At 38.2% G+C, this 10,077-nt stretch overlaps 1 protein-coding gene across 2 annotated transcripts; it reads right to left on the bottom strand.

Moving 5' to 3' along the window:
* Positions 1 to 2,394: 2,394 nt before the first annotated feature.
* Positions 2,395 to 8,879, bottom strand: LOC125886578 (uncharacterized). 2 transcript variants are annotated; one of them, XM_049572902.1, is made up of 2 exons: positions 7,908 to 8,879; positions 2,395 to 3,141 (listed from the first exon to the last, which is right to left on the bottom strand). In XM_049572902.1, exons 1-2 carry the CDS (start codon positions 8,839 to 8,841, stop codon positions 3,104 to 3,106), a joined length of 972 nt encoding a protein of 323 aa, XP_049428859.1. In that variant the 5' UTR covers positions 8,842 to 8,879; the 3' UTR covers positions 2,395 to 3,103. The 2 variants fall into 2 exon arrangements, with proteins under 2 accessions (XP_049428859.1, XP_049428858.1); XM_049572901.1 differs by lacking the exon at positions 2,395 to 3,141 and adding an exon at positions 3,421 to 3,483.
* Positions 8,880 to 10,077: the final 1,198 nt, after the last annotated feature.

Genomic DNA, 10,077 nt, shown 5'->3' with positions numbered 1-10,077 from the left:
TACACCCCAGCCATCTCCCTCCTCTGATAAGTGAAAAAAACAGTCCCTGGCGTTACCTAACTGTTTGTATTCTTGCTTCCATTCCCTTGGTATTTTCCTGTGGGACAGTAAAGGAGTAAAGAAGCAAAAGCTTGGTCATGAGTCAGGACAGGCTGCTCCTCTGTTAACGGAGAGTCTGTTGTTAGTTTATTGTTAGTTTGTTCAAGCAAATTACATCAGAAGAACCCGTCCATCTCAGTTTAATTTGTTTGTCTTTGTTTTGTTAAAAAAAAAGAAAAATCCTAAATCTTTCCCTGTCACATCAGTTCTAAAGGATAAATAATGTATTGTTTTATTAGGAACTTATTTTCTTACTTACCTTTACTTAGCACAACAGAGATGATGTCACGATGGTCACATAGTCTATTATTCCAAAAATCCCTACCTCGGACAAATTATTGTAAATGCTGATTATTGTGGTTAGTGCCCCGACCTTGTTTTTCTTCTTTCTTTCTTTCTTTCTTTCTTTCTTTCTTTTTATGAACTCTGGCATCTTATTTAACTTTAAACTTTTTTTAAAATTTTATTTTACAGCTTAATCATGAATTGTGATGTTAAACGTATTCGTAGTTGTTAGTAATTATTATTGAGCAAAGACAGAATACTTTACATCTGTTGTCATTAAAATTTAAAGAATTTTGAGATGCTTGTACCTGGGTATTTCCATGTTATAGTACTTTATACTTACACTCTTCTCTACATCTCAAAGGGAAACATTGTACTTTTTACTCCACTACATTTATTTGTCTGCTTTAGTTACTTTGAAAACTTAGATTATTAATACAAAATATAATCAACTAATAAACGATTATGTATAATTATAGATTAAACTACCCAGCAGTGTATTAAGCATTCAAAATGAGCTCCACCTTTACCAGCTGAAAAATTAAAGTGATTACTGGTGTGCTCTCTCTCTGTCACAATCACACAAAATGTGCTGCTTGAATGACACAGAGGACCCAAAACTTGCACTTTTGATTAACGATAAAATTTCTGAGGGCTTTAATTGCATGACCGACATGACACATTACTAGACACAGGGCTATTTAGGTCTGGGGCTGGGGGTATCAGTAGTTTAGTGGATAGTGTCGGCGCCCATGCATGGAGGTGATGCCTCGCTGCAGTGGTCGTGAGCTCGACCCCGGCCCGCAACCCTTTGCTGCATGTCATCCCCACACTCTCTCTCTCTCCCCACTTAACACTCCTCACCCTGTCCTGTCCATTAAAGGCAAAAAAGCCCCCAAAAAAATCTTAGGAAAAAAAAAAGTTAGGGCTGAAGCCTCAGACACCCAGGCCTAACAATGCCACTGGCACTGACATTCACCAGTGCATTACAATGTAGATTAAATTTACAGGGGAACACCACCTAAGTTAAGAATTCCAGTTTGTTATTTCCACAGCCAAGGATAGTTCAACCAATATTTGTGAATACGAGGCACATTCTCTCAAAGCTAGAAACCAAAGTAAGTCTCACACTTGTGATGTCATATTCTGGAGCTGCTCTATAGACAATGAATTGGACACTGATTTTGTGGACCCACATACTGCTTGTTTTCTTGTTCATACCCAAATGATCCTATTCTATTGTGGTGCTGTCAGTTCTAAAATAGAAAATGTGCCCATATACTCAGAACATTCCCCTGGGTGCTCTCTGTGTCATCTACAACATTTTTCCCAGTTCATTATTTATGGAGCAGCTCCAGACTTTATACCCTATGACATCATAGATTTGAGTTTAAGCACTCTAGTTTTTGGATTTCAGAGAGAGTTGTTCCTGTTTACTAACATTTCTTCAACTGTCATAGACCACAGGAATAACATGTATGAATTTAAAATGGGCATAGTTCCCCTTTAATAACACTGTTTCACACACCAATAATTTTATTCAAAAAAGAGCAGAATAAAATTGTTAACACATCACTTTATTTAAAGTGTCTAAGAGAGCACATTATCATGACAACAGGGACACAGTTGACTAATTACAAAGTGATATATTAACTATGTAATATATTGATATATATTATATTAACTACGTAATATATTGATATATATAGTTAATATATGATGTATGTATGTATGCGATGTGTATGCAAAGTACCTACAAATATCTTTAAAGCAAATAATCCATCAACTCTTAGATATATTGTCACATTATTGTTGAATATAATGTCTAAGTACAAATCAGTTCATATTACCAGTAAATGTTTTGGGTTTTTTTCAGTCTTTTGCTGTAGAAGGTAAAACACGGACAGTGGTAACACAACAAAATATATAATAGATATTCACCAACATATGGATTTACTATTGACATCAATTGAAATCAGCTTTCAAAAACAAATATCAGCATTGGTGTTGTATTTTTTTACCAATATGGTTTTTTTTTAAATTTTTTTTATATATTAATTTTTTTCTTGGTTGGTTATGTTCGTAATACTGACTACGCAACAAATTACCCCTTGGGATAATAAAGATATCCTCGACCCCTTGAAACTAATGCATCCCTTTAAAATTAGCAGCACAAGTGTAATGGTCTTAAAACACTTAAATGCCTCAAGATAGTCTATGTACTATGACAAAAGTGACAAAAATACAAATCTTTATACTATAATATCAGCCGACATAAGTGGAAAAATGACTTCATCAGTTTGAAGGAAACAAATGGGTGAATTCACACTTAAAAATCTTGGTACCGTTTATAGATATTGTTCGGCAATATCTATGAAAATCAGTCTATCACAGCATAAACAACAAACCGCCCCCATCACTGCCTAATACAACAGAAACAACTACAAAGAAACTTGTGCTCCATTCAACTAGTCATGAAAAGCTTTGCAACAGTGGCACCTAGAGGACAAGAGATATAATGGCAATCATCTCTCAAATACTAATATAATTTGAGCAGGGACAGATTGGAAACATAAAAAAACAACATCTCTGTTATAACATTTCAAAAAAGAACACATTATCTAGTGAAACCAGTTGCTCCTTCCTCATGTTGTTTTCCTTGACCATTCTGGCTTGGTTGACAGATAAGTAAGTGTTGTGGAAGGCACACTCTGTCATGTCATGACTGGGTCGTCATCGCAACCATAGTCTCTGTGGCTGAAACAAACAAGCACAACACAAGTTTGTTTGGTAGAAATGCACAAGCTTTGTGTACGTGTCATTTTGCAACATACATATCCTAGTTGAAATAAGTAGAATGGACATGGGCAGCAGGGATTTAATAGAGAGCAAAGAAAAATAATAATAACAGTGTCTACATGGCCTCATATACTGAGTATATAAAATGTGGCTATCTGAGAGTAAGATGTCCATTCTACTGTCTCTAACTCTACACAAATAGGTGTGCTTTTAGCTCTGCTTGTTTTGACTGTTTACCTTCTTAACTGTACTATTACATCACTGAGCAGCTTTTTACAGTCCAGACAGACACCTTTGGCTCTGTGGATATAGGCAGAAATACATGTGGTGAGAGCCAAATAAAGGGAAGACTCATATTATATTGGGATTTTTTTTTTTTTTTTTTTTGTATCGTTAAATTGAGCAGCAGTAAATTTAGCCAGATTATATTCTTTATTGTGTCATGTTAATGTGATGCTCAACAGTTAAGATTTCTTCAAATCTACAACCCCCATTTCAAAAAAGTTGGGGCACTGAGTAAAATGGAAATAAAAACAGAATGCAATTATTTGCAAACCTATAATTATTTGAACACAGTACAAAGACAAAATATTTGATGTTCAAACTCATAAACTTTGTTTTTTGATAAATATACACTCATTCTGAATTTGATGCCTGCAACACGTACCAATACATTTGACACAGGGGCATGTTTACCATTGTGTTACATCACCTTTTCTTTTAACAACACTATGAGGACACTTACTGTTGAGGTTTTGAAAGTGACTTTCTTTCCCATTCTTGCTTGATATATAACTCCAGTTGCTCAACAGTCCGGGGTCTCTGTTTTTATGCATTTTCAATAGGAGACAAGTCTGGACTGCAGACAGGTCAGTCTTGTACCTGCACTCTTTTACTATGAAGCCATGCTGTTGTAACACTTGCAGAATGTGTCTCATTGTCTTGATGGCATTAGCAGGGACATCCCCGAAAAAGACATCATCTGGATGGAGTCTCGTTTAGTCTGGGAAGACAGTCTCAAAACATATAAGAGGGCCCTCCGCAATGCCAGAGCAAACTATTACTCAGCATTAATAGAAGAAAATAAGAACAACCCAAGGTTTCTTTTCAGTTGGTCTCAATGATTTCTTCATCTAACTCATCAACGTGTCTCTTAGATCCCATCCTAACTAGGCTACTTAAGGAACCTTACCTTTAGTTAACACTCACATATTAGATATGATCAGTATATCTTTATTAACAGGCTATGTACCACAGTCCTTTAAGGCAGCTGTAATTAAACCTCTCCTAAAAAAGCCCACCCTGGATCCAGAGGTGTTAGCCAACTATAGACCAATATCTAATCTTCCCTTTATGTCAGAGATCCTTGAGAAAGTAGTCGCAGACCAGCTGTGTGACTCTCCGAGATAATAATTTATTTGAGGAATTTCAGTCAGGATTTAGAGTGCATCATAGCACTGAGACAGCACTAGTTAAAATTACAAATGATCTTCTGATTGCTTCAGACAAAGGACTTGTCTCTGTACTTATTTTATTAGATCTTAGTGCGAGATCTGACGCAATTGACCATCAAATTCTGCTACAGAGACTGGATCACTTAATTGGCCTAAAAGGTTCAGCACTAAGCTGGTTTAAATCTTATTTATCTGCTCGTTTTCAGTTGGTTCATGTTCATGATGAATCATCTCTATGTACTAAAGTTTGTTTTGGAGTTCCACAAGGTTCTGTACTCGGACCAATTCTGTTCACTTTATATATGCTTCTCTTAGGTAACATTATTAGAAATCACTCTATAAATTTCCATTGCTATGCAGATGATACTCAATTGTATTTATCGATAAAGTCAAAAGAAACCGATCAATTATCTAAACTTCAAAAATGCTTTAAAGACACAAAAACCTGCTCCAATTTCCTGATGTTAAATTCAGACAAAACTGAAGTTATTGTTCTTGATACCAAACACTTCAGAGACTCTTTCCCTGATGATATAGTTTCTCTGGATGGCATTGCTCTGGCCTCTAGCTCTACCGTAAGAAACCTCGGAGTAATATTTGACCAAGATTTGTCTTTTAACTCCCATATAAAACAAACCTCACGGACTGTGTTTTTTCATCTGTATAATATTGTGAAGATTAGGCCTATCCTGACCTGAGAAGATGCAGAAAAATTGGTCCACGCTTTTGTTACCTCAAGGCTGGATTACTGTAACTCTCTATTATCAGGTAGCTCTAGTAAGTCCTTAAAAACTCTCCAGCTAATTCAGAATGCAGCAGCACGTGTACTAACAGAAACTAAGAAACAAGATCACATTTCTCCTGTTTTAGCTTCTCTGCACTGGCTCCCTGTAAAATCTAGAATTGAATTTAAAATCCAACTCCTAACTTACAAAGCTTGAAATGGTCAAGCTCCGTCATATCTTAGAGAGCTCATAGTGCCTTATTATCCCACCAGAACACTGCGCTCTGAGAACGCAGGGTTACTCGTGGTCCCTAAAGTCTCCAAAAGTAGATCAGAAGCCAAAACCTTCAGCTATCAGGCTCCTCTTCTGTGGAATCATCTTCCTGTTACGGTCTGGGAGGCAGACACTGTCTCCACATTTAAGACAAGACTTAAGACTTTCCTTTTGACCAGCCCCTAGTTAGTTATAATACACCTCCTATAATACACCAAGCACCTTCTATCTCTCTCTCTCTCTCTCTCCTTTGCTAACACTCATGTCCTGTTACTGAATCACGCTAACTCGGCTCTACTGCATGTCACTAACTTGGCTTCTTCTCCAGAGCCTTTATGGTATTTTGTGTATATAGAAAATGTTTAAGATCTTTGAGTTCAGCTCATGAAAAATGGGAGCAAAAACAAAAGTGTTGCATTTATATTTTTGTTCAGTGTAGATGCAATGACGAACTGTGTTTACTAACAGTGGTTTTCCAAAGTGTTCCTGAGCCCATGTAGTAGTATCCTTTATACAATCATGTCAGTTTTCAGTGCAGTGCCACTTGTGAGGTTGAAGCTCACGGCCATTAAGTGTTGGTATTTCAGCAGGCATCAAATTCAGGAAGAGTGTATATTTACAAAACACAATAAAGTTCATTAGTTTGAACATTAAATATCTTGTCTTTGTATTGTATTCAATTGAATACAGGTTGAAAAGGATTTGCAAACCATTGCATTCTGTTTTTGGTTATATTTTACATAGTGTCCCAACTTTTTTGGAATAGGGGTTGTAGAAATCTAGCAGCATTCACTGATAAAGGTCCTTTAAGTGTACCTCTCTGTACTGACAATGTTTTATTTTGTAACATGTCACTTCATTTTCTATTCATCTCAAGACTCAAAATAGCAGAACAAACATGCAGACGTGTTTTACAGTTCTTCATATGATGCATGTTCATTACTGTAGGTTTATTGATGTGGGCTGTTCGCTGCACATGTCTTTCATAAAACAACTAATTAACCTAACCTTTCAAAGTGAAAAGTCTTTTAATATAAAGATGTAGCTCACAAAATGGGAACACAGGTTGAAAGCTGATGTCTGATTGCTCACCTCCACACTGATTTTGGGAGAGGTGGGCAGTGGACAGAGGTGGGCAGAGGGTCCTGTAGCAACTCTAAAATCTTAATTAAAGAATTAATCATCAGTTATATAGCTGAGCTTCTGACTACCATTGCTCCACATCATGACCTGAGATCCTCAAGCCTACCCTCACTAGTCGTCCCTAGGTCAACGTTGGTAGCTAAAGGTCACCAGGCTTTTCCCATCAAGGCCCCGAGGCTCTGGAATTCTCTGCCTGAGGAGATTAGGCTCGCTAGCACATTACCCATTTTTAAATCATTCCTTAAAACATGTCTTTATAGGAAAGCTTTCCCTTTGAATGCCTGATTTGTAACTTATGCGTTTTATTTCCTTTTGTTCTTTTTTGTTTTTCTTCTTTGTTTTTATTTTTTTTTTTTTAAATATTGTAACGTTAATGTTATCTGAATGTCATGCACTTTGTGAAGCGGCTGTGGCTCAGAGGTAGAGCGGGTCGTCCACCAATCAGAAAATCAGCGGTTCGATCCCGGCATCCCCCCTACATGTCGAAGTATCCTGGAGCAAGATACTGACCCCCAAGCTGTGTGAGTGTGTTTAAAAAAAAAAAAAAAACAATTAGGTAGCAGGTGGCACCTTGTAGGGTAGCCTCAGCCACCAGTGTGTGAATGTGACTTGTAGTGTAAAAAAAGCACTTTGAGTGGTCGGATGAATAGAAAGGCGCTATACAAATGTAGGTCCATTTACTTTGTAACCTTTTATGGATAAGTGCTATACAAATAAGAATATTATTATTATTATTACAATTATTCTGGTGAATGCATTTGGGCTTCGAAAATCATAAAAGTGAAAAGTAAATGTATCATAAATGTTTGTTTGCTACAGAGTTCTTTTTTTTTTTTTTTTTGCAATAATCCAAAATTTACTCTACTTATTAATTTTCTGAAGAGGGAACCAGGGCGATGTTAACTTCTGTGTTGGCCTAAAGAAAAACATCATCCCTGGAGCACTGTTTTTTGGGCGGGTCTTACTCTATCATCTACTCCACCACTGTTTCTGTTTCCTTGATCTACATTTAACAAAACAAGAGAGCAACAAGTTGAGCTATTATGCAGCATTGTGGGTAAAGCTAAAGTGGGCAGGTTATTGGGTGTTCAAATACTTGTGACTGGCAGTTCATACAGTGTGTTCTTACTTTGTCCTTCCACCAGTGACACTGCCTCCTTGACCTCCAATGTTATATCCGCAGCTTCTTCACTGGCCAGCTGCCCTCCCAAAGCAGCAGGTGGCGCCACGTCCTCTGCTGCGAGTGGAGCAGAGTGGCAGGAGTGGCATTGCTTGACCTCGTGTACTGGAGCCTCTGATGTAGATTCTGCTTCCGCAGCTGAAAGGACCTCTAGGTCTGACCCAGAGGAGGCTGCTGCCAGCTGAGTTGAGTCCACAATTGCTGCTGCTGCACTGTGCGTTGCCTCGGCTTCAACTGTTTCCTCTGCTGATGCTTCAACTGTTGCCTCCTCCACTGATGTCTCAGCAGCAGGTGTCGTCACATCCACTGAGGCAGCTTCAGCAGTGTTGGTGGCCTCCTCAGCTGGTGTAGTGTCCTCGGCAAGAACAGCATTTTCAGGTGAGGCCTCTGTAGAGACAGCCTCCTCTGATACAGCTTCAGGGACCGCAGCCTGATCTTCAGACTCAACCTCACCCACCTCCTCCACTGTTGGGGCTGAGGTTGTAGGTTCCTCAGACAGAAAAGAGGCTGCCTCCTCATCTGCTGCAACAGAACCAGATGTTTCATCTTCAGCAAGCTCTTCAGCAGCGGGAGATTCCACATCAGGCTCTGCAGACTTCAGCCCCTCCTCATTTTCTTCATCAGCTGCCTCATCACCTGCTGCTTCTTTAGCTCCCACCTCTGTGGTTGCCTCCAGGACCTCTGGCTCTACCACCTCCAGTGTGAAGTCCAAACCTTTTCCATCGTCCTCTATTTTCTGGACAGCTTTTACCAGGGTGGTCTCTCCCACGGAAGCTGCGGCGATCTCAACTGTAGAGCCTGTCAAGATCTTCACAGCTGTGAGGAGATCTGGCAGAGACTCTGAAGTACAGAGGGAGGACATGAAGTAGTGGCTTAGAGACATTTTAAACACAGTGTTGAATTTAAGTTCATATACTACAACAATTCTTAATATCTGAGTATGAAATGGCTTAGTGCACTTTAAAATTACTTTAATATTAATGTCTTAAACTAGTACGTACTAATAACTAGTAACCAGTTTTATTATTGGGTTTTGCACTGTTGGTTAGAAAAAACAAGACATCTGAGGACATCACACTGGGCTCTGGAAACTTATGATGGACATTTGTTGACATTTCATGCACATAATGATGGATAAATTGATCTAAAAAAAACTAAATGTCACATCAACCAACTAGGAAAATAATAATTTGTTGCAGCTCCAGTAAATTCCCTCAGATTAAATTAGGATTACACCTCATGTATTTTCTTTTTTTCACCTTACTGTGAATGCGAGGCATGTGCTGCACTTATCCTGGTTTATACAGTGCTGTGCTGTTTTTATTAAATTCCACTTACTTTGAGCAGGTGTCTATTACTGCATAATCTACAGTCACCACAGGTTCAGGAACAACTCTACAGGAGACTACCTGCCTATTTCATGCTCCCTCTGCAGGTGTAAGCTTTCAAGAAAAAGTGTGCGTGGCACTTGAAAAAACAGATGGCTTTTCGAGTGAGTGTAGTGAGCAGTCTTAACACTCTTACTGGAGAGAATTGGTTGATAGCATGTCATTTCAACACAAAAGCCTTAAGTCTTGTTTTTAAGACATGGAAACGGATGTTTTTATAAAGACGATCCTCACATGACATTTAAATAATGAAATAAGTGCTGCTACATAGTAAACATCCCTGGATTGCCACCAACTGGCGAGCCACTGGGACACCCTAAAACAAGCACTGTAATCTAGGATTAGTCTTAACCTGTCTGTGGGACTGCATTAAACTACACTTGTCACAATTAAAACTCCAAGGACAAAGCTGATACAAATCAGTGACAAACAAATCAAATCTGAAGGAAATTAGAAAGGTAAGGTATTTAAGGTATGGTTTACTTTGTTGTTACTTTCAGTTTGTTTCACTATAAAGTTTTTGGTAATATCTACATGTATCTATCTATCTATAGAAAACATCTTGCAATTTTTGATTTTTCAGTGGTAATCAGAGTTTCCCCCTTTCAGTTTAGAAATGATGGCTTGTTTCTTTTGCTTTTTTATATCTTAAATGCCAGAGGCTTTACTGCCTTTTGGCTGTAAAAGGCAAGAGGCTTTTCTGTTTCATCTGTTCACGATGTATGAAAATT

The sequence above is a fragment of the Epinephelus fuscoguttatus genome, linkage group LG3 (genome assembly GCF_011397635.1).
Source record: "Epinephelus fuscoguttatus linkage group LG3, E.fuscoguttatus.final_Chr_v1".
Classification (NCBI taxonomy): domain Eukaryota; kingdom Metazoa; phylum Chordata; class Actinopteri; order Perciformes; family Serranidae; genus Epinephelus; species Epinephelus fuscoguttatus.
Note: the sequence above shows the minus strand (reverse complement) of the source record. Positions and strands in the feature narration are given on the sequence as shown.